This window comes from Conger conger, chromosome 6 (assembly GCF_963514075.1).
Source record: "Conger conger chromosome 6, fConCon1.1, whole genome shotgun sequence".
NCBI classification, from domain to species: domain Eukaryota; kingdom Metazoa; phylum Chordata; class Actinopteri; order Anguilliformes; family Congridae; genus Conger; species Conger conger.
Genome location: NC_083765.1, coordinates 32242456 through 32266563, shown reverse-complemented (window position 1 = coordinate 32266563; position 24108 = coordinate 32242456). Strand labels below are relative to the sequence as shown.

The 24108-nt window shown below is 40.9% G+C and overlaps 2 protein-coding genes across 4 annotated transcripts in view; one reads left to right on the top strand and one right to left on the bottom strand.

The window, feature by feature from the left end:
* Positions 1-840: 840 nt before the first annotated feature.
* On the bottom strand, positions 841-11235 carry LOC133131060 (protein shisa-3 homolog). Of its 3 annotated transcripts, none has more exons than XM_061246163.1 (3): positions 10625-11235; positions 4884-5246; positions 841-2370 (listed from the first exon to the last, which is right to left on the bottom strand). In XM_061246163.1, exons 2-3 carry the CDS (start codon positions 5152-5154, stop codon positions 1760-1762), a joined length of 882 nt encoding a protein of 293 aa, XP_061102147.1. In that variant the 5' UTR covers positions 5155-5246; positions 10625-11235; the 3' UTR covers positions 841-1759. The 3 variants fall into 3 exon arrangements, with proteins under 3 accessions (XP_061102147.1, XP_061102148.1, XP_061102146.1); XM_061246164.1 differs by lacking the exon at positions 10625-11235 and adding an exon at positions 5608-6850; XM_061246162.1 differs by lacking the exon at positions 10625-11235 and having other exon boundaries at positions 4884-6850.
* The window catches only part of LOC133131059 (BEN domain-containing protein 4-like), a 27857-nt gene continuing 13862 nt past the window's right edge, over positions 10114-24108 (top strand). The window contains exon 1 of the mRNA XM_061246161.1: positions 10114-10828. Within this exon, the coding sequence (XP_061102145.1) occupies positions 10366-10828 (463 nt within the window). The 5' untranslated portion in view covers positions 10114-10365. The remainder of the gene's footprint in view (positions 10829-24108) is intronic.

The following is a 24108-nucleotide window of genomic DNA, read 5'->3' as shown; positions in this document are numbered from 1 at the left end:
GCAAGAGTGGGCTTGTTTTACACAATATCGCACACAGAATCTGCTCAATGAATAAAACATTAGGCCTACCTGTAGACTTGTTCATAAATCACATTTCACGCCTACAGTGAATCTAATCTGTACAGGGCAGCTGCTGAGTATTTACAGTTACATTTCCTATTCAGGCATAAAGGCCTAATTCTTCACCGTGTAAACCTACACACGAACGGCTCAGTCACTGACCGCAGCCATTCCATTCCATGCTAAACTGCTGTTGAAAAGTCTGAGAAAAGCAAGTTAATGCACATTACCGTTATTTTGTCATGGCGCAAGAATTTGTGAGAGTCTGACAAGTAAAACATTTTCCACACCACATGTGTGGAAAGAAACAGATTGCAAACAGTGGAGAAAACATGGTTGACAAATGGAGGCAGAATTCTTCATATTAACCTCGTTAATTCTCCCACTGCAGTGACAAACGAGTGCTGTTGCCTACACACGCTAATTGCAATTATCCAAGGTTTTTCCCTTCTCTGTATGTGCCTTTACTTGAGATTATTACCCTATTTGCGAAAATAGGAAATCATTTGTTATTTTCATCAATGAGAGTGTATCGCAAACTGGAGTTCTCTATTATAGGCAGATTTCTCAGGTGCAAGTCAAAGCCAGAATTCAGAACCGAGAACTCTTCCCACAAACACGGCATTTGTTAAATGTAGGCACGAGAACTGTCAAAAGCTGTTTCATGAAAAATTTACGAGGGATCATAAACTGTAGCCCTAATGAGTTGTACTTTACCCTGCTTGTTTTAATTAAATTTATGGTTCTATTTCTAAAGTGCACAGGCTCTAAACTTCTTTCAGCAGTAGAAATTCTGAAAAGGGCAGATTTAAGTGCCCTAACCACAATAGGTACAAAGAAACTGATTTTCTTTTGATTATTGTTATATTTTGAATTAGTCCAAACAAAACATTTGATACAGTTACTGAATTTAACTTCCCCAAATAGTTAGTAAAACACTTAAAACATTTCTCCCTGCATGTTAATATTAGTCCTGCACAATTCAAATAGACTTCCGTTAGTCTTCATTGCTATTGTGAAGTCGTGAGATTGTCTGCATCACATTTTCATATTTAGTCTCTTTATCTTCTTTGACAGGTAGCCAGCTGTGAAAACCGAGTGTTTTCCCAGAATGCAAAGTGAGTGTCACAGCATCCCTCCGTTCCTGCAAAGTGGGTCTTGCTTTTGCGGCTCACGACTCGGTGTTGCAGTCCTGACGTTCTCCTGCCTGAAAATTCAGGCCAACCTTTAGTGCAGAGGCCGATGTCCTGTTTACAGAACGTAGAAAAAGTGCATGTGGTTCTGTACGTTAGAATAAAACTGCGATAGGAGGTCCCTGTAAAAAGCCACCGTCTCCACAGAAACGTGTGTCCACCTGGTGCCCTGGCCCAACTCCCACTCGCTTTGGGTCTGTTTTTTTTCCCAGGATCCTCTGGGCCACCTCATCTGCAGTACCGAGCTTCCATCCAACTCCTTCCCTTCAGTACCTCACTGGCCTGCGTTTGTGTTGGCCACGAAAATCCTCCCCCCCACCCCCTGGTCTATAAGCTATAAACAGGGAAGCTCCACCCGAGAACACCCCCTGATCCTCCGTCCGACTCCTCTTCCATCAACAAAAACCGCCGTGGCCTCCCCACCCCTCCTCTGCACGCTGTCCAGGGGGAGGCCTTTCCGCAAGACGGGTCCTTCTCTCCCCCCAGTCACGACCCCCCGACGGCCGTCAGCTCTGGCCGAAGTCTGCGAAGCCTTTCCCTCCGGAGTAGGGCTCGGGCTGTAGGGGGTAGGAGAAGTACTGCTGGGGCAGGAGGAACCCTGGGGGCGGGCCGGGGTGCAGGGGCTGGTGCAGCTGCAGCTGGGCGTGGGTGTGGGAGTGGGTGTGGGAGTGGGAGTGGGAGTGGGAGTGGGTGTTCGACAGGGCGCCCTGCGTGGCGTACGGGGGCGGAGGGGGGGGAAGCAGGGCAGGCTGCGGCTGCGTTTGGGGGTTATGCGAGGGGCCGGGGGCGGCGGTGGACACCAGGCACTGTTGCCCCGCCGACGCCTCGGCCCGGCCCAGGGAGAAGCGGCGCACCGAGCCCCCGCCCCCGCCGGCCGAGCCGGAACTGGTGGTGGCGGTGCTGGACTGGCGGGAGGGCGTGCGCTGGCTGGGCGGGGCGGCCGTCAGGATCATGGGGATGGTCTCGCCCTGGCAGCTGCGCAGGGAGAAGCGGGCGGGAGGCTGGGCCGGCTGTTTGGGCCTCAGGCAGGTGCAGCAGTACACCGCCACCAGGGAGCCCACCACCACAAACGCCACGAAGATAGAGCCCACCATCAGGAAGGGCACGTAGATGGGCTCTGCAGGAGGGGAGAGAGGCCACATTAACCCCCACACTCTCAGGAGGGTACATTACATCAAGTGCCTAAAAACATACAAATGCTTGTCACTGGAGCAGTACCCTATAGGTATATACAATTGTACCCCTAGCCAGCAATATATAATGAATTTGGAAACTAATTTGTACCCAAAGAAAACATTGCTGTACATTCAGGGTACATTTGGAAAATTTGATCCTTGAAGAACAGATAATCTACCTCCAATGTCATTTTTTAATTCTTTATTCTTAATTTTCTCATTATTTAAAAAGATTTCTTTTTATATAGAGATTTTATTTATATAGTGCAATAGCGTGTGCATTAACTGAAAAGTCAACTTGGGGAATAACCCATTTCTTAGAATTATTATTAATTTTTATACTGTTATATATTATACTATACTATAGACTATACTTGCAGCCACAGAATGTGAGCATAGAACACCTGGAGGAAAGGCTAGATAATATGAACACTGTGAATGCTGGCTTTAGGGGTCCTGATGGCTTACACAGTCGAGGAGAAAATGTTACCTCAAACATGCATAAAGCTGTGTGTTTTAATTGAGGAAAAACTGGACAAGTCATAAGACAGACATTTCAGCTTTCTTCAGTGTGTAAAATAGCTCACATAATAAAACTAGTGGAATAGCGTGGCTCATTAATTACTATTACAGCATATTATTAATATTGTAAATAAGCTGGATCACTGTCTGATTAAATGTAAAGTTTGAATCCAATATTTATTTAGGCATTTCCTCTGTGAAAGAGGGGAGTTGGCAGTAAACTAAATAGGCTACAATAGTTGTATGGGAGAGAAAAGGCTTTGATACACTTTGCATGTTTAACATAGCCTCATTTGTTGATGTTTTTACGACAAAATTCACAAATAATTTTATTGTTTTTATTATTATAATAATTTATTTTATTATTTAGGAGGCCTATTGGACTGCTATTGGCGATATTGTCACATGCAGTCTACACGGGTACACGTGTCCTTCCTTTCAAAACTAGTTTTTTTTTTCAGGTTTTTATCGTTTCATTCCGTGATGCAAATGTTCCGGGTTATTCCATAACAAATGTCTGTAAAACTTAAGGTTTTTTCTAAAAATGCGATAGAATTCATATTTCCTCGTGCAGGAAACAGATGGCCTACAACGTTAAACAGTAGTATTCTTATAAGCATCAATGAAACAAGAACTGACACATTGGGTCTCTTTTTAATGTCACTGCAGCGCTGCATGTTCAATTTAACAAATGTCACACTTTGAACTCGTGTATGTGTAAACCCGTTAATCTTTTATGGACTATTGCATACTTGTCAGAGTTTGAATTACTTTTTAAACTCCTCTAATTGGCAAGTGAGTGGCATGGCTCCTTTTAGTGTGTCTAAATATTATTTTCCAAGGGACTAAGCTAATTAATCACCAATGAAACCAGCAATTGGCCAAATAAAACTGCAAGTGGAGGAATAACCTATTCTCTGCGACTAAAATAAATTAGTCCGCTCGTCATTAGTCTAATTAGGCAAACTATAAACGTAGTGAATCCTAGCAGAAATGCATGCAATTGTTAATATGTAAGCAACTAAAAACTTCAATTAAAATATGCCTAAATAATGAAACTTAAGTTGAATTGTGAATAATACCACCAGGTCAATTAATGGGTGAGATATGCTACTTAAATATTCTGAAGAGTTCCTCAGACAATTTCAATTGCTTTACATTAATGCTGGAAAATGTATAAACATTACAGCACGCTTCTGATGACCGTGCTCAGCTAATAGGCGTGGTCCAATCGTTCACGAACAACAACTAAAAAGGCCTACCTATATATACAACAGGCCTAGCAAACATATTGAATATACAATGGGCATACTTAAGTTTCAATTTGATTAAAAAATATGTATATAGAAAATATTTGCGAACGTAATTAAAAGAAAAGGCTACACACATTGATGCTTCCAAAATGATCAGATTCTTTCTATTTCACTAAGTTTTTAAATGAATGTGTAATATAATATCAGTGAACAGTAAAGTAGCCTATACAGACGATTTAAGACGTCTATACTTTATATATAAGACACATTTTTCGCATTTCTTTGGCATTTATTGTAATGTTTGACGTTTGAATTCTTGAGTGTAGCATTTATTTTCGGGTTTTGTTCCCTGACTCGTGCTGTTGTTCTTGTTCTTGTTGTTTTCTTAAAATATAACCAATAACTAATCAGTAACAGAAAATGATATTATTATCATTGTTGTTATTGTTGTTCTTGCTGTTGTCGTCGTTGTTGTGTTGATACATTTCATCTGCAGTAGCTAACCACTGCAATTTAGACAGAAAGGTGAACTACATTTCGCTTAAATGTAGCTATTGGACAACGTCTCACATTGATGGTCCCACTCCTCCTGGCACAAAATACAGTTTTAAACAAAATGGGTTTTGTAGTATTTGTGGTAGAATCATCTTTGAAAAAAGTTTGGACAGTGGGTTACTTACGGGCGGCAAACTCGGTGTCCTCGAGTTCTCTGTCATTTGTACAACTTCCCTGGTCCAGTCTTGCGTCCACAGCCGCGCAGCAGTAGCGGAGGGAACAGGAGCCACAGCATACGGTGGCGTCCATGGTGTCAAAGTCCTCTGGACATTGAAATCCTTCTTGGTAATTCCCATTGCTGTCCAGCCATCCGTGGCAGTACTCCCCCTGTGCGTCGGATATCCGCATGTTCCATGTAAAGTACCCCAATAAGAGACAGTTCAGCAAGCGCACCATCCCGGGAGATGCTGGTGTCCTCTCGGTCCAGCTGTATTCACCTACTCAGTCTCGGCTTGGACTCGCTTGTTGTTGTTCTATATTGATATAGGCTACAGGAAATGAAACGATCGATCGCTGGGTACACGAATTTGCATTTAGATTTGCGAAAATAATTGTTAAAAAAACTAGATCAAAATCCGAACAAAGTGTAGGCTACTGAGAACATAGCCTACTCGACCAATTCGTTTTTCATGCTCTACAGCATGCTTTTAAGAATTAAACTAGAAATAATAACAGAGAAATATTGTCACCTCTGCCTCTATGCTACCAAACTACGACAAAGTACATTCACAATCGCATAAAAGTTCTAGCTGTTTTTGACAGATTGCGCTGTAGCAGTTTCAAATTAGGTCAGGGCACAATAAAAACCCAGTCTTCCCGTTATCCGATTTATATATGTTTCCACCCTACCTCATTCTCTCCAGTCTCTTCTTACTTTTATTCTAAAATGCGTATCTTTCTACTGTATGTCTTACCAATTGTTCCGAAACCCCTTCACGCTACCCTCGTGGAGCGATAAGCTGGTACTCTCCAGTCCCATTTCAAAGCTGATGTCTTTTGTGGGCGCATTGGACACGCGCACGCCGCTTGTTGCATCTGACGTGCGCATTCACAGGCTTCATTAGCGCACAGTGTGAAAGTTGCGGAGTAACTTGGGGGAGGGGACAGTAATGAGAAGTCCATGTAAATATAAAATCCATGTAAAATTAGTCTACTTCTGTGGAGTTGACTTTTTACGGCATTTCATCATATCGTAGCAAAACTGAAAATATTTCTATTAAATATACATTTTCATTATATTTAATAGAACAACTCGCCTAACTTATGTTTTTCACATTGACCTTATGCTCACTTTATGATTTTTTGTTTTAGTTCGAATTATAGCCTATTCAAAGATGGTGACTTTCAATTAATTTATCATGAGCTGCAACATTTTAGCAACCTTAGATGAAGTAATTGCAAGATACAGAGGAAAGAGTATTACGTTTCAGTAGCTAAATCTGCATAAAAATAAATAAATGGACACGGACCGTTTACTTTTTAGTAAGAGTCTCTAAAAGTAAAATGGAAAAATTAATAATAGCTCTGAAAATATATTAACGAATGCAGTAGGCTACTATTCCAATTCTGAATATAGATCAGTTGCAGATAGATAAATTAACGTTTAAAGGTAGCCTATTACGTCCAACGCTTCTGTAGCCTACAGAATGTAATGAATTAGGTTATTGGAATTGATGTGCCTTTTTACAATTATTTTTCTAACACTAATGACATTTGTTGTGTTTGTTTTAATTACAGGAGGGATTCATTTTTCATTCGCTGGCCTTTTCATCATTTAACAGGGTGGTCAATAAATGATCCAAGCAGCCGCCCCGCGCGATCCGTTGCACCTGCCATTAACGACAGCGCACACTAAAAGCAAATATACTGATGTAAGCGCCCTCTTGTGGTTTTCTAAAACATCGTTTGATTGTCCCTTAGGTCTTACCCGCCCGTTTTTTATTTATTTATTTATTTATTTATTTATTTTTTAACGGTGGAATTATAAAAGGCTATATAAAATAATTGATTGAGCAAACGATTATTCACAGTGGGGTGCAAAAAGTTCGCACGCCTGGTTTAAATGTCTGTTACAATGAATCTGGATGTGGTTGAAAGCAAACTTGAACGCTAAATGGTACAGTTAAACATGAAGTCTTTCTGCACATTTTAAAGCAAGGTTGCTCTTATTTTCATTTTTTTTTTTTTTTCATGTTTACAAATTATATAAAAAAAGGAAAAGGGCCCTGTGCAAAACTTTGGGAACCCTTTTGGATTATTCTTTGTTACTTTTTGTCAAGAGTATTACTAAGGCCCAGACCCAGGTGATTTACTTGTAAGGGCTTCAATGAATCAGATGAGTATAATTCCAGGGCTAGACTTTTTATTCTGAAGTAACCCCATGCCTTCTAAAGTATTCAATTGCAGTGGCTGTTCTGTGTGGTACATGCATGGGTTCCTCTAAACAGTTGTCCAAGGATGTGAGAATGAAGATGGTTCAATTCCACCAATAATAAGAAGGCTACAAAAATGTTTCAAACTACTGATTTCCACTGTCAGAAACATTATTAGAAAATGGAAGATATAATTTCAGATAGAATGGCCTGAGACCTGGTGAGAATAATATAAATCACTGCAAAAGAGCTGCAACAAAGAGTAGAAAATACAGGTCTTGCTGTTCACAGGACAACAATATAACTTTATAATATACTTTAAACAACAAAGACCAAATGGCAGAGTAACCAGAAAGAATGACCTCAACACAAAATGAAGCATTTGAAGTATGCAAAAATAAATATTGAGAAGCCTGAAGCAATTTGGAACAATGTGCTTTGGACTGACTACATCAAAATGGAACTTTATGGCCACCACCAAAGAAGGTATGTTTGGAGAAAATATTGTGAGAGTAGAAGGAAGAATGGATTCAACCACATATCAAGATATATATAATATATTGGTCATATGTAGATTGTCCAGGGGGACAATGACTCCAAGCATACATAAAAATCCACACAGAAATGGTGAAGTAAAAACAACAACTATGTTCTACAATAGTCATCGCAGTCTCAGTCTCCTTAAATCCTGTGGAAAACCTGTGGTCTGAACTGAAGAGGGGGGCAGCCCAGGGATATCAATGATTCTGAAAAGTTCTGTATGGAGGAATGGTCAAGAATCCCTCCAAATGTGTTCTCTAACCTTATCACAAATAATAGGAGAAGACTCATCTTTGCCAGGGGTCTTTGTGCAAAGTATTAAACCAGGGGTGCCAATAATTCTGGAGCCCACTGTATGTAGTGTTAGTATATACAGTCCAATATTTTTGGTTAATGAACATGCCTCAATTGTTCAACTTGTACACACAGCCCAAAATATGTCCCTCCATGGTACTGTAAAGCAGATTTCCTTTGCAAGATTAAAAAAAAAAAAAATCAAATAACGCTATATTTTCTTCTCTAGATTGAGAAAAATAAGTACAGATTTCAGTCACTCCAGATCTTTGCTCCAGGCCTGAGAAATACTGCCATAATGTGAATGAAAATAAAATTGAAATGTGACCACTCATAATTCATGCACTAAAAACTGAAAGCAGAGTAACACATCAGTAACAAGAATGTTATTTCCAAGGTAGAGTATCCCCTTGTTTTCTCTCACCAGTTCATAGCCTGTAGCCAAACCTTTTTAAAATGAAAATTAATTACAAAGCTGCTTCAATTTTGTAGAGCATTCTTGACTGCTAGCAGTATAGTGCATGCATTGTATAAAGTAGATGGTGCAATTGTATTCTGAGACAATCACAATGACAATTCATGGTAGTTAGCTGGTGGCTGTTTGAGAAGCATACCAGCTCATCCAATTCCACTGTGTATGTGACCAGGGAAAGATACAGTAGATGGCCAGAGCCTAACCTTTGAGCCAAAATGGCCACCACCTCAAATTCAAATGGCAAAACAAAGCAGCTGCACCATCAGTTACAATCTTATGCCATTTACCATTGATATTCCAGACAGTCTCGAAAAATTAAAATGCAGCAGCATTCATTGGCATCAGGCTCATTCTAGTCACTGGGGAGCCTCTCCAATGAGATCCCATTAATACACCAATCAGTGGTGAAATTAATTATACCTTTTATTTCACAGTGAATAAGTACTGGAAAGCTGTGCTGACGTGAAAGGAATGATACCATGTATATTCATTGAACACATGCCATGATGCCAGTATGCCACACCCAGCTTTTGCTCCTCTCTTTAATGACCTGCAGTTTCACAAGCTGACACCTAGTTATAATGGCACTCACAATGCAACACTTAACATCAAAGTTAATAAAACGTCTACTGAGGTTTGCTACCATGGCTCAGTTCAGCTCAGTCACACTTTTTTTGGCCTAAAGTAACCCTTGACTGTAGATATAAATAAAGATGGGGCAAATTCCAAAAAAGAGATCTGATCCATGAGAAGAAAGATTGGTATTCCGAAACAGATCCATCATTGATTTTTATATTGGCGAAACCCTTGTGCTGAAGTTTAGCAGATGTGTTTTCTTTCTTTCTTTCTTTCTTTCTTTCTTTCTTAACTGTAGTCTAACTGACACCCACGATTCCTTCTCGGCCAGCGACCTCGAAAGAAAAACTGCTCTTAAAATGCTGCTTGTCGTTGTTATACCAGTAGGTGGCACTGTAGCATAATTGTTCGATAACTATATGTACAACTCCAAGGTTGTAGGATTTGATTCCCCTGTGTAATTTTGAGTACTGTCCTTAGCTCGAATTGCTTCAGTAAGTATCTAGCCGCATACATGGATAGTAGGTACGAAAACCACGAACTGTGTGCGTAACTCTGGATAAGTGGGTCTGATCAATGTAAAAAAGCAAAAAAAAAGCCAATGGCTACGGGGGCTGTTCATGATGTGTGTTGGCCTATTGTGCATGTTACAGAATACATGTAATAGGTACGCTATTGCATGAATGGAAATACTAGTATCTTTAGAATATTACATTCTCATGGCCTGCAAGTGTTTAGTTCTTAGTCTTTAGAGAGCTATGTTGATAGAAGTGGGAATTGGGAGTCGTCCGAAGCATTCTTATTTTGTTACAGTTGGAATATTACGTAGAAAGAAAATAAGAGAATAGAAAATTGAATTGGAATAGATAAATAAAAATAAAGACGTGATGCATAATAATTTAACACATTGCTCTTGTTGATGTAAGTGTATCACGAATTTCGCTTTAAAATATATCAGCTATCAAATCCCTGGTGGAAAAAGTTCGATTGAATATTGTAATGTTAACAGTTTTATATGCAGAGCTTGATAAGAACAAACCATCCGGTGCGCGCAACAAACCGAAGCGGACGCAACACACCTTGTAGACACAAGGCGAACAGGTCCCGCCTGTGTCCCCCTGTTGGTAGAAACAGTAAAAACTGTCATTTTCACGGCGCTCCCGTTTGAGGATTGGCCCGGTGGCTTGTCAGTAGCCTGCTCTCCAGAGTGCCGGAGACATTCAGACGGAGATACGAGAGAAAGGAGTGAGAGAAGGATAAACGACACACTGCCATACACACACGCACAGGGGGAGAAGAGACGCGACACGAGACAAGAACTGCAAGCGAGCTGAAACAGCCACGGAGGTCATGCAGTCAGCGGACGAGGGATCATGCGTCTCCAAAATCTGTAGGCAGCGGAGCCCCTACAGCGCCCTCAAGACCTTCCCCAGCAAGCGAGCGGCGGGGAAGGCGAGATACGACAGACCCACCATGGTGGCAATCCCGCATCTGGGAGGAGGCGGGGGCGGGCATCATTTTCAATATCTTAACCCCCATCATCAGCATCTACAGCACTTACAGCATCACCAGAATTCCCTCGCCAGTACCAACGAGCACAACCACATACCCCAGCGCTTTCCGTATGAGAACGGGCCCAGCTTCAGAGTCGCGACATCTACATCAGCATCAGCCTCGGCGGCAACGGCGACAGCATCAGCAGACAGCCCGCGGAGGGTCGGCGGCACAGCTGTGCACCATGTTTCCACGCATCCGGCAGGTAGCGCCTCGTCATTTCAAGATCCCACGGACAGCAACCAAGGGCTAAGCGCAGGTATTTATTCCAATGCTGTTTACAACTTCGTACTAGTACGAACTACGAGAAAGTTGCAATTAGTTGTTTATTTACGGAAAGAAAAGCATAGCTTTAAGAATTCGTGCAGTCTCTACAAACGGTGTATCTTAGCAATGCGCGCCGCTATATATTTGATAAGAACAATGTTTTGTCTTTACTCTGTGAAGTCATAGGAGTGGATGCATTACGCTTATCTTTAATAATTTCTTGATTTGATCATATTTTTTCAGCTGCGGAATACAATATTTTCAGTAGCTACTTTCTCCTTTCTATTCGTTCTGAAGATTAATTTAGCTCTAAGCAGGTTTCCTATCAAAAATGTATCTGTACAAAGAAATGGTCTGTATTAGCTGTTTGCAATCAGTTTTTGCGTTTTCCTGGCACGATAGCCTACTTGTTACCACAGTCCAATACTTTTCGCAATTCAGAATCTGCGCGTCATGCTTTCTTCTAGCAGTACGGAAGCCGTCCGGAACATGTTTCAGCGATTGAAAACTACAGTGTCGATCCATATACTGAGCACTTTATTTATTTATTGTTAGTGCAAATATTTAATCAGCCAATCATGTGGCAGCGCCTGGATGCATAAAGGCATGCAGATATGGTCAAGAGGTTCAGTTGTTTTTCAGACCAAATATCAGAGTCGGGTAGAAATGTGATCTAAGTGGCTTCGATCATGGAATGATTTTTGGTGTCAGGGTAGTTTGAATATCTCAGAAACTACTGATCTTCTGGGATTTTCACACACAATCATCTCTAGAGTTTGCAGAGAATGGTGTGAAAACCAAAAAAACATCTACGGGCAGAAACGGATTGTTAATGGGAGAAGTCAGAGGAGAAGGGCCAAACTGGTCGAATACCAACTCACTGAGTGTATATAGTTTGTATTTGTTGTGGCTTAAATATTGTCTTGAATTCCTGAGCTGTGTGGGTGCATCATGTTTGTGTTTGCAATGTGCCGTGTAAGTGCGTTCACGCATACGTGTACGTACAGTATGAGTGTCCTGTGTGTGGGTGGATGCATTATGTTTGAGATGAGTGCGTGTGTGTGTGTGTAGAAGGTACAATGTGTGCATGTGGAGATGCTGTAACTGTTACTGACAGTGCATGTTGATGAGTGGTGGTTAGTGAGACATGTTGTGAGACTGTATGAGTCTGTCCGGCCACCAATATCCCGTGAGGGTCTGTGTGTAAGGAGCAGAGGCACTTTCTAAAGAGTCTTTGCCCTGCCCCTGACCTTGAGAACAGCTACATCTCTCTGTCTTTTCTCCCATCTCTCTTTCTCTCTCTGTCTTCTTTCTCAACAGGCTGTACAGACTGTTATTTAGATTTAGATGTGATTGTTTTATACTAGAGATATTTTGGTTCACTCTTCTTTTTGTAACAGCCATGCATATTGTAGATGAGTAATACATTACTTATTCTACCCTACATTTAAATTTTTTACCTTTTGTTCTCTATCTCTCTGTATCTGACCTTTCATTTCCTGTGATAGATTTGACACCATACTGCACTGTCTGTAAGCAAAAAAACACCAACGGTGTCAGGTGCAGACCTGTGCATATTTTATGTCAGCACAAATACTTGTTGAGAGAGAGAGAGAGAGAGAGAGAGAGAGGGAAAAAGACAGGGCACTTATGTGTACATGTGTGCTTTTATCTGATGATGTGAATGAACTTCCCTGTTGTGTTCAGTCCATTTTGAATGGGTCAGAATGTAGAGAAAGTGGTGTATTGCTGATGCAGCCCTTTTCACCTAGCAACCACATTGTTGAGTGAACAAATGCAGGTAGGGAAGATAACAAAGTATTCTTATCTTTCGGCACATAGGTAGTGTAAGCCTCCGAATCCCCTGGCCTTGTGTCTCCCTGGGAGATATGGTCCGCTAACACCTGCAGCCCTGGAGATAGCAGCTCCTATCTCCATTGGGAATTAGAGGCCTGCATACTAATGGAAACAGCCATATAATGTAGGGTTATTGGTGGGAGATGGTCGGTGAACAAGGAATGATTGTCCCAAGACCTCTATTAATTTGATCCAAGTCGACGAGAACAGGCCACTCAGCTCAACGATGCCTGCCATTTTCCTGCTCCTAATTTACCTACAGACAAAATAGCATTCAGCACCATATCAAGCCTGTTGTTAAAAACCCCCAGAGTTGCCTCTCTGCTACACGTGTGAAGAAATACTTCCTGATGTTTTTTGGAATCTACCTTTTGCTAATTTCCATTTATGCAACCTCATTCTACTGACAGAACTCAACCTGAAGAATCCCCTGTAGTTCACTTTGTTTGGCCCATTTATGAATTTAAAAGCCTCAATCTAATTTCCCCTAAGTCAACTTTCATTAAGATTGAAGAGATTAAGTAGGCTATCTTAAGTATCTCTTAACATTTATCTTTCATAACAATTTGGTTGCCCTTCTTTGAACCTTTTCCAGAGCCTTTATCCTTCTTGTTATTTTTCCTTAACCAGTACTCAAGTAGTCCTGCCTTATGTTTTTATTTTCCACATGTAGAAGTTTAGAGCTGTATTTAATTTCATTTGCCAGGTTTTCACCCACTTCTGGATGCTGTTTCATAGCTTCCAAACTGTTAGCTAAACCTCCAAGTTTTGTATCAAAAATGTAACTCTCTGAAATATCTCCTGTAATTCCTACTGTCTTCATTGTGGTAATGAGTCTCTCATGTGATGCCTTATCAAATGCTTTTACAAATCTAAATATATAATACCTTAAGCCACTCCTCAATGTTTTTATCTACGAGTAATTAAACAAGCTCCCATCTTATCTATTTTAGGAAGTCAAACACTGGATACCTTGATTACATATCTACAGATTCCTTACACTCACTCTGAATTAGATAAGGCTGCCTTTAGTTTCAATGCATAGTTTTACAAAAATCTTTTAAATTGGATGTGCTGGTGGAGCCGTTTTAAATTTCTTTTAATTATGATTTTATTTGGATACATGTAATTGTTTTTAAGGGTCAGCTGTTTTTTAATTTTTTCTGTGGTTTCCTTTTTGTGCTATTATTTATTTGAGTTATTATTAGTCTTAATATTCTGCCTAATTCTGCACGTATTGCTGTTTTAGTTATTCTCCGTGCTGCACAGGGCACACTTGCGAAAGAGACCTCGGTCTCAAGTGTTTCCCTTGTAGAAACAGAATGATTTAATAATAAAGGCCTTGCTGCAATCAAATAAGTAGCTTCCACAAAGAATGCCAAAATCTTTGTCAGGCATGTTGTTATTTTCACTAAATAATTACAACATGATAGATTCCAGTATTTTACAGATGCAAGTTAAACTGACAGTCCTAAGTTTTCTGCATCAGTACAGTCCCCTTTCTTATTTATTGGTATTATATTACCTTGCTTCCAGTCATACAAGATCTCTCATGTTTCTAAAGGCTGTCTAAAAATACCTGCCTGTGGTTTATAGATGATTTCACCTAACTCTTTGAGTGTCCATGAGTATATGCCATCAGGGCCTACTGCCTTATTTGTCTTTAGTTTACGTATTTATGTTGTACTTCTATCCCCTATCTTATCTGCTGAAACATTCTCAGTACAGAATAGGCCTTCCAGACTATTAGTAACTTTCTCTCTGGTAAAACTCTCAACAAAGTAACAATGGGAGGACTGTGTTTGTCTCATGGCAAATGCGTACCATACTTTATTTTCTAGGTCCTGTCAGTTAAATATGGGAGACCTTTTGTTAATAAATCCTTTGGCATATAAATTCGCTGTTTTTTAGAAGCCTGTGTCATAACTTCCTTGAGGTCACTGCTAAATGGTATGTTGGGTAGCTCTAGAGTGGACTTTCACATTCTGCCTACTTGTGAATACCTGGGTATTGTTTTGGGTATGTAATTTATTGTAATTCAAACATATGTAATACCCAAAAGCATTTTATCGGCCATTACATGCTCTTACCTGCTCCGGGAAGTCTGCTTCAATTCTGACAATAACATTGGCTCAAGTTCAGCTAATCACTGTTGCTGTTGGACCACTAATCTTCTGTCTCCTTTGTCATGCTGAAATCTTTGGTTCCAGTTCCAGTTATCATTCTTGTGGTGACCTTTGTAGAGGCATGCAGTGTGGTATAATGTGTAATATGAAGAAACTTTTTTTTGCTGATAAATATTTGCCATTTCAGTGGCTTGCTCTGGCTCCTTCCTCTCTCCACACCCTTTGTTGGTTGTGGGTTCTTTCATGTTCCATCGAAGCCATTTTGGGTCAGTGTCCCTTTCTGGACTTGGGGGAAAATTGTTCATCCCAAAGAAGATGATTTTCATGAGAACCATGTTCGAATTCAGTGAGCCGATGGTATTTCTGGTGCTGTTAGACAGAACCAAGAGTAATGTGCGGTGCATACAGCCCCACGCCAGTGAGGATTTTCATAGTGAAACGCTGGTGAAATGCCATCAGCATTCAAGTGAAAACCGGGCTTTATGTGGTACTTGAAAAGTAAAAGTTTTCTGGCCAAGTCAGATGTAGCAAAGTCTTATTCCGGTAAAAACTGAGCTATATTGAGGTTAACCTCATCCATTTATGTCAAAATATCTCTCAGCCTGGAATTCCATCCATCTATAATACGTCTAGAATTTGGCTTTTGCTCACTTGAACATTATTGGTAAAGTAGTACTGATTTAATTGCCAATATACTTGCAAAACCATGTTGGTTTTTTTACAACCACTTGGGTTTTGAAAGGCTTGAACAGAGCTTCAAACTTTTCAATGTAGATCTTATCTTGAGCAGGGTTGTTTCAGATGGTTCGAAGTGATAAAATTGATTGAGACTACAGTGTTGACTGTGAAAGGGAATAGCTGAACATGAGATGAAAGCTCTTGTATGAAGATAAATGTGTTGTCTTTGCCCAGTGTCTGCTGAGGGGAACAAATCTTCCTCAAGCGATATCCTGTGATTCACTGCTTTTGTACACTCTGTCTGTTCTTTCGTGAGCTCAACTTGTTTTGCTCCCTATTACCGCCCATGACTGGCTCATCTTGTGAATTTAGCAGGAGGCTCTTTCAAAATAATTTCAGAAAATCAAATCCAGGCAGGAAGAATGCAGTGTATCTTAGGCAAAGTTGATTCACATCATTATGTGTATAGGTAAAGCACTGTACTGTACTTAAATATTTTGCAGTTTAAAACCAGTGAGAATTACCTTAATAGGTAGTTATTATTGGTTAATATTATTTTACAATGCAAATATTGAAAGCCAAGAATATCATAACACTTATAACAGAATGAACAATAAAGGATTAAATTAATCTTTCAAAGTAAAAGAAAAACACAATCCTTACTGTTAGAGTAAATTCAGAGCTCAATCAGCACTGCATGCATAACACAGACCACACATAACCCCACACACACATGTCCTTTATGTTCTTAAACATCGCGGCAGCAATTCATCTGTTTCGCGGCAGCATTGTGGTATCGTCTGAGAACGTGCTCCAGTTAGAAAGGTAACAACCACTGTACTTATTGATGAACTATAACACCAGATAAGTAATAAAATCCTAATGACTAGATATTTTGGAGACAGCATGAAAAAACAAGTCTATGGCAAAAAAATAAATAAATACTTCAAATTAGGCAAAGAAAAAAAAATGAGGAAAAAACTGTGCCCTGCAACTGAAATATGTTGACAGTTTCAAACTGTTCAAAGCACCCAATTCTACCCCTCAAACTCAAGAATTAAGAACGCAGTGTACTTTATACTTGCATTCAAGGATTATTGGTTTTGGTTTTCTCTCATGATTTTGAACTCCACATAAAATGACTGAATTTTAACTAATTCTCTGCTCAGTTCATCCTCAGCTTCACGCTGATATCAAGGATGTGCAGTTGTTTTGATCTGTGTATGTCCCTATTTCAAGCATACAGTTAAAAGCAAAAAAGCAAAGGTATTGCAAATGTATGACAGAATTTTTGTAGTGGAGTGCAGGGCTTCCTACTCAGATCACCCGTAAATATGTAAATATGCTCAAATGAAACCTGACACTCTGCACTTTAACCTTGTATTTAATATTCATTGTTTCATTTCATATCCAATGTGCTTGAGTACAGAGCCAAAACAACAAAGATTTTTTCACTGTCCCAATACTGCATTTAACTATAGCTTGTGTATAGATAACTCAATGCAAAGTATGTATTATTTCATTATATAAAATCTCCTCCCTTTTTCCAGGTGCTACAGTTAAAACTAAGTAATACCTTCGTCTTCTATATGCATGCTCAATACACTGTTGTTCAGCATCTTTGATGTGAAAACCTGGCTACATTTGGCTGAAACATTTTCTCATTGACTAGGATGTAGCCAGGCTATATTCAGATAAAACCTGAGCTATATTAGGGCTGACCGAGACCATTTACAGTTTGTCGAAATGTCTCCAACCTAGATTTCCACCCCACTAGACAGCTAGATCTTGGCTTTTGCTCACTGTGAAGGGGGTGGATGCACTGAATTTTGGGTTTTGTGTATTTCCTACGCTGCACTGTTTACACGTGACACAGACATCATGGTATTGAGCTGAAATGTGGGGCAAACCATTCTCACTGTGCAGTGGTTACCATCCCCCTTTTGTTCACATGTGCCAAACCATGGAACATGCAAGCAAAGTAGGGCAACAGACCTGGGTGCAACCAGCTGGCTGTCCTGTGAGTGCGGTGGCTTGTCTGTGTGCAATGGGCACCCGGAAGATGATCACTTACTCTTTCCCTTGTCATCAACCGCTTCCCGAAAGATCATTTCACTGAACGGAGAGGCCATGTTAGTCTGGAAGAGGGGGCATGACGGTCTGGAAGAGGACATGTTGGTCTGCAAGAGGGCATGTTGGTCTGGAAGGGGGGCCATGTTGCTCTGGAAGAGGGGCCATGTTGCTCTGGAAGAGGGGGCATATTGGTCTGGAAAAGGGGGCATGTTGGTCTGCAAGGGGGGGCATGTTGCTCTGAAAGAGGGGCCATGTTGCTCTGGAAGAGGGGGCATATTGGTCTGGAAAAGGGGGCATGTTGGTCTGGAAGAGGGCGTGTTGGTCTGGAAGGGGGGCATGTTGGTCTGAAAGAGAGGCCATGTCAGTCTGGAAAAGGGGGCATGTTGGTCTGGAAGAGGGGGCAGCAGCACCAGCTAACACATTCTCCGGGGATGTCATCTTGAGGTGATAGATGCGCCTATGAGATAGATTTTATAATTGCTGTAATACCTTGTGCTAAAACGCAGGCCCTTGTGAGAACAACCAATTCGGCCATTTTGACTGAGGTTCCCAAAGGGAGTGAGGCAAACCGAATATCCTAAAACTAGGCAACCATCAGGAATCCTATAACAGGAGCCATCAGAGATGAAAATCATATGAGCTGTATGGGCAGGTCTGTGAGGTCAGGGCTGGACTTAGTGACAGCAGTAGCTATGTAGTCGCTGTCTTCTGAAGTCAGCAGGAGGTAAGCAGGGTTAAGGACAGGACATAAAGATAGTACTACAGACTGGCTACAGAATGGGGAACTCCTACACTCCTACACAGCTGCAACAGATCTGAAACAGGAAGAGAAGCCAGCTGAAACAGCGTTGAACTGTGTGCTAAAATAGCCCATAGGATGTGCTTATCACCATGCCTTTGAGCAAGAAGATACTCCCTTTTTGTGGCTGTAAAGAGTGAATGGCTTTTATAGTCTAGAAGGCCAGGTCTGCAGCAACTCCTTTGTAGCTTCAAAAGCCTCTTCTACATCCAGCGTCCACTGTAGCGGTTCTATGGCGTTGTCATTCCTAAACAAAACTTAAACATTGATGCATAGACTAGGATCCAATGATGATTGATGGTAGCCAGCCATGTCAGGAAGAGTTCTCATTTGAGTCATGGTAGTAGGTCTTTTGAAGTAGTCATCTGCAGAGAGGTGATTGCCTTAAGATGCCATGACTTGCAAAAACTGTAGTTTATCTTTAGAAGTCTTGTGAGCCTGGGCAGTCAACAAAACAATGGAATCAGTCTTACAGCCTTCCTCTGTGGTGGAGGCTAGCAGTAAATTGTAAAGTTTAATAAAAAAAATTTTTACAAATAAAAGCTCTGAGATCCTATACAAAACAGTATGTGCCTTTATTTTTTTTCCTTCCCTTTGTGGATTTCTTTATTGGTAAAACAGAAGTGGGGACAATAATACCTTGCTCTAGTAGTGATGTGATGATGTCTTTGCCTCTACTTCAGGTCAGGGCATAGAGCAGTGGTAGCCAACACTGTTCCTGGGGATCTATCCTGTAGGTTTCAATTTCAACCCTAATTTGGCACACCTGACTACTACTACTAATTAGCAGTTTCTTTAGCTGTTGAATGAGGTGTGCTTTGTTAGAGTTGGAGTGAAAACGTACAGGATAGCAGATCTCCAGGAACAGGGTTGCTTACCACTGGCATCGGGGATATTGTGGTTTTCTATGGAAAATTTTATTTTGGACAACTGAAAAAGCAACACTATGAAATATCTTTGCTTTTGTTCTAGCTCATCTGCTGCTGGGATGTTGGGATGGACCCTCTCCCTCTAAAACAGCCTGTTCTGTACAAGGTTGAGGGTCCGACTCGGCACTAAAACAGTTTCATCATCCTAACATCATGTTATATTGGTCCTGTTCCTCACTAGCATCCCCTAGTTAGCTGAGGAAGCAGCAATGAGGCAGTACAGTGGGAAGGTCAGAGGATTGCACACTGTGCTCTGTTTAGCTTGTTTGTTTTTATGAGTTTTGGAAACTGGGCATTACGAGTTTTGCATTTTCTTTCTATGAACCCAAATAACCTTTCCTTTGTTTTTTGGTAGTCTATCCACCCCACGGTTTTAATGCTCTCCCTAAATCCCTGCTGTAACATCCAGCTGCCTGCTTGGCCAGCTCGAAGGTATGAGCTGGTCAGCCAGCATGGTCACGCTGGTCATTAAGCTGGTCTAGCTGGGTATGAGTGGATCAACCAGCAAGTGCTGGTTGCTTGTCTGAGTTGGGCTATCGTCACCTGTTTCAAAACATAGCTTGAGTTGGTCAAACCATGTCAAGCTGGGAGCTGTTAAACCACATCGAGCTGGGGGCTGGTCGAACTGGTCAACAAGCTACCAGCTGTTTCAAAACCTTGCTCGAGTTTTATTTTCAGCAGGGCTCAGAACTATTGAGTCATCACAAGTGTATTGGTTGCAAATATTTCAGACTTGGACTATAAAAAGGCTGGATTGCCCTTTGGATGTGGGTGTGCAGTAGATGATTGCTTCACAAGTACATACAAAGTTTGCAAACAAGTCAAGTGAACGTTCAGCATCCAAGAAAAATTATTTCTAGCATGCACAAGTTCCCTTAAAACCTTTCCGTTGTTAGTCCATACCTTTCAGAAAAACCACTAATGGAGCTGTGCCTTTCAGAGTAACCTTTTATACTGTCACCAAGATCCTGTATCTCTCAGAGCACCCTTCTACCTAACAGAGTGCTCACCAACAGAAACATCCATTTCCATAGATGCTTTGATACATAGATAGACTATAACCATAGCACTTGGAGGATTCTCAACAGAACCAGGCTACTTAACATTCCAAAAACCAAAAGCCTCATTCAAGGTCCAGTTGGTGTAAGCCTTGCAGGCACAACAGGATAGGAGACATATGCTGTCTCAGACAATGAACACGACTTTCAAAAGGTCCCTTACCTCTTATATTTGGTGCCCAGCTTCGAGAGAAAAGGGCATCTGTTCTTCCAAAGCGTTGTGGTCAGGTGTTGCTATTAGGGTCATGGCACCATGTAATTCTGGAGGAAAACTCTGTTTTCACTCCGGGCTCATTCAGCAGAATCACATTTATTAAAGCATATGCCCGTTGGATACAAACACACACAAACACACAGACATGCACACACAATATTTCTACAGCATTCAGTTTATCTGAAGACAATAACTGCATTCCCTTTATTTATGCTAATGATTTTTTCATGCAACCATTTCTTTAATATGTCATTAGGTTACGTATTTGCTTACTATAGCCTGATAGAGTGAGTCTGGAGATTTGAGTTGAGTTGACTGGTCTGGGTGTCAAAAGTAACTGACCCTGACCCCTCTGTCTGTCAAAAGCAACTATTCTTTTCTGTCTCCTAATTGATTCGTACACCTTGGCAAAGCTTTAGTTTTTCCCAAAGAAGGCCGTAGCATTGAGATGTGAGAGATTGAACTCTAAGGTAATATGGCTGAACAGGGGAGGGAGGTGGCAGTGTTTCCAGTCCAGCACAAAGACTGTGCATGCACAGAATTAGAGATGAGAACAATCGCCCTTGATTTGTCGTTGGGGTGGAAAAGCGTGTGTCTTTGTGTGCGTGGTTGTTTCTCTCAGTGAGTGTGTGCGTGTGTACGTATGTATGTGTGTGTGCATGATCGCTTGTGTTTGTGTGTGTGAAAGAGCTTGCACATGCATGTGTGTGTGCTTGCGTGTTTCTGTGCGTATGTTTCTCCATGTGTTTGTGTGTGCTTGTGTGTGTATGTCTGCATGTGCACCTTTGTTTGTTCTGCCATTTATGTTTAAATATGTTGATTTGTCTTTGTATCTGCAGTAGATTGAATTTGTGTCTGCATTTCTGCATGACAGTATATTCACGTCAGTCTCTGACTGTGTGGCGGGGAGGGGGGGGGGGGGGGGTAATTGGGGGGGTGCAATCTTTTTAATTTACTACCCTGGAATATGGGGAAAGATGCATAACCGCCTCTCCGAATTCAGTGCAATAAAGCAAATTGCATTTAAAAGCTTCTCCAAAGAGTCGTGATTAAAATAAATGGCTGCGATATATTTCCCTCTCCCAGAACATGTCATCTTTAATGAAATTTTATGAGCCTCTCTCTCTGTGCGCCGTCAAGAGGTGGAATAATACCAGGCACGTCTCAGCGGGCAGGCGCGTACGCGCACATATGAATACGTCTTTACCGCCGTGTCTGTCACTGAACGGCAAACCTCCTGAAACACAGACCTGTCCATCACACACAAGGCAGCCATGGCTTTGTGCGAAAGCATTACTTTTGCAGCATGAAACTAACCAGGGGGTGGGGTCTGGGGGGAGTATTCAGCTTTCATGGTGGTGGAGTCTGAAGGCTTCTTTTGTTCAATTATTTCACATTGTACTGTCTTCCTGATGTTTGCTGGGGAACATTTGAACAGTTTTATTCCTTGTGTTTTCTAGCTGTGTGTCTCTTATCTCGTTATAGAGATGTGGCAGAGATCAGGAAAGTGAGGAGAATGGAGAAAAGGAGAGAGAGGGAGGGAGAGGGGGAGGGGGTAGGGAGGAAAACAGAGCCTGTGCAGCAAAGATATACACGACCTCCACCATAAGCAATTCAGCCCCGGGGTTCTTATTCAGAATCTCACTGTTTTCTTTGATGGTGAAAATATATATATTTTTTATGTCTGGAAAAAAGCAGAAAAAAAGCAGAACCTTTTTCACTACAATTGCAATGGAAGTCTGCTCATGTCATATGTCATATGAATTTAATGGGTTTGTAGAATACTGAGATTGGATTGTAATTAGTATCATACTGTTTGTTGCCTGTCTTTATTTTCACTGAACTTTTATTCAGTTGGAAAAAGCTTGCTCTCAGTGCAAAATGGTAATGTACACAATTTGCCATCTCATTATTTTAATGTTTGCCTCATTTGAATCTGAACAACTTCTGTCCTGAACTATAATGTGTTCCATTTAAAGTTTGTAGGAATGCATTATATAATTTGTAAATCATTAAGTCATTGTGAATTATCTTTTTATTATATTATTACATGTTTCAATATTAGGGATATATTAATATTCCTGCTTATTTAAAATCGTCAATATAAATGAGCATTATTAGCACTGTGAGGTCTGTCATGGCTATAACTGTATAGAAATAAAACCTGACAAAAGCAAGGTTGAAAAAGCATGCATGCACACAGACACACACACATGCAGGTACTACAGTAAGATCTACAGAAATTACAAAATGAATAACATCCATTTTTGAAGTCAAGTTTTTATTTTTTTTATTTGATCTAGATTTTTGATTTCAGTTTCCCTCAAGAAAACATTTGTAAATGTATACATCCAGATTAACTGAGGGCTTTAGACTCCAGGTTGTCTTCATTATAGTTATTTACAACTGCAGTAGTGTTTCATACAGACAGAACTTCATTATTGTTTGTAAACCAGGTCACAAACACAGTCTAATTTTGGTACAAAGACATAACTTCAGAGGCCCATCTAGAGCAGAGAATACCTGTGAGGTTTTTTATAAACAGAAACAGTTTTTGTAGTGTTAATCATGAGTATCATTTTCTGATATTTTTGCCTTTTTAAAAGTGTGCACATGCAGTGTGTAATCTTTATGTGTGTGTCTGTATTGGTATTAATGAAACAGCAGTGATCCCCACCTTAATTACTGCAGCTCTTTGAGCTATATTTCTCAGTGAAGCCTTGAGGCCTATTCACGTCTGTCAATTGTGTATACTTCCATTTATTGTAATTGGCTGGGGATCATCTACCAGAGACCCATGTACACATCAGCAATGTTTTCCAACAGAGACCCTTCATCATTCCAGTGAAGGTCTTTACCCAAGCCCAGTTGCTGGACTGCACATAGAATCACTGTGACACTTCAACAACACAATACAAGCACACTGGGGACATCCCATGCATCCTGCCTCTGTAAGCTCTGTAAACAGAAATTGATCACCAAAGTTTCATAATGAGAATGCACTCATTGGTTCAGCTGTATGCATGGTTGGGTGGGTTTAAATTACAGGGGTCTGACTCCCCCCCCCGGTGCTCAGGTGTGAAGTTCAGATGGTTAGACGCTCGGCACAACCAGACATCCTGTAGAGCTTCACCACAGGTCATGGGTCACAGGTCATGTCTCGGGCTGTGACCTGTGGAAAGCCGTCAAAGTTGTGAAAACTGAAGTGTGTGCACTCTCCTGGCTCCATGCATGCCGATGGACACGCCTCACCTCAAAGCCCAGGAATGCTAGGTTCATAAGATGTGTGCTGGCTAAGATTTTCCAGTTGCAAGAGATTCATCTTTCTCATGACTGTCACTAGCTCTCTCATGTAGCACTGTGTGGACTGCATGGTCACTGTTTTGCTGGCTTAAAATAAGTTTTCAAATATGAAATAGCTCAAATTCTGCAGGGGAAGAAAAAAAGGTCAATCGTTTTTAAATGGCGATTAATGATAACTTTACATAATGTGATTTTGAAGTGAAAATACATTGATATTAGAGAAGATTAAAATGAC

Coding starts and splice junctions, on each gene's coding strand:
- LOC133131060 (XM_061246163.1), bottom strand. CDS start 5,154: ATGGTGCGCTTGCTGAACTGTCTCTTATTGGGGTACTTTACATGGAAC. Junction 2,371..4,883: donor GGACACCGAGTTTGCCGCCC/GTAAGTAACCCA, acceptor CCCCTCCTGCAG/AGCCCATCTACGTGCCCTTC.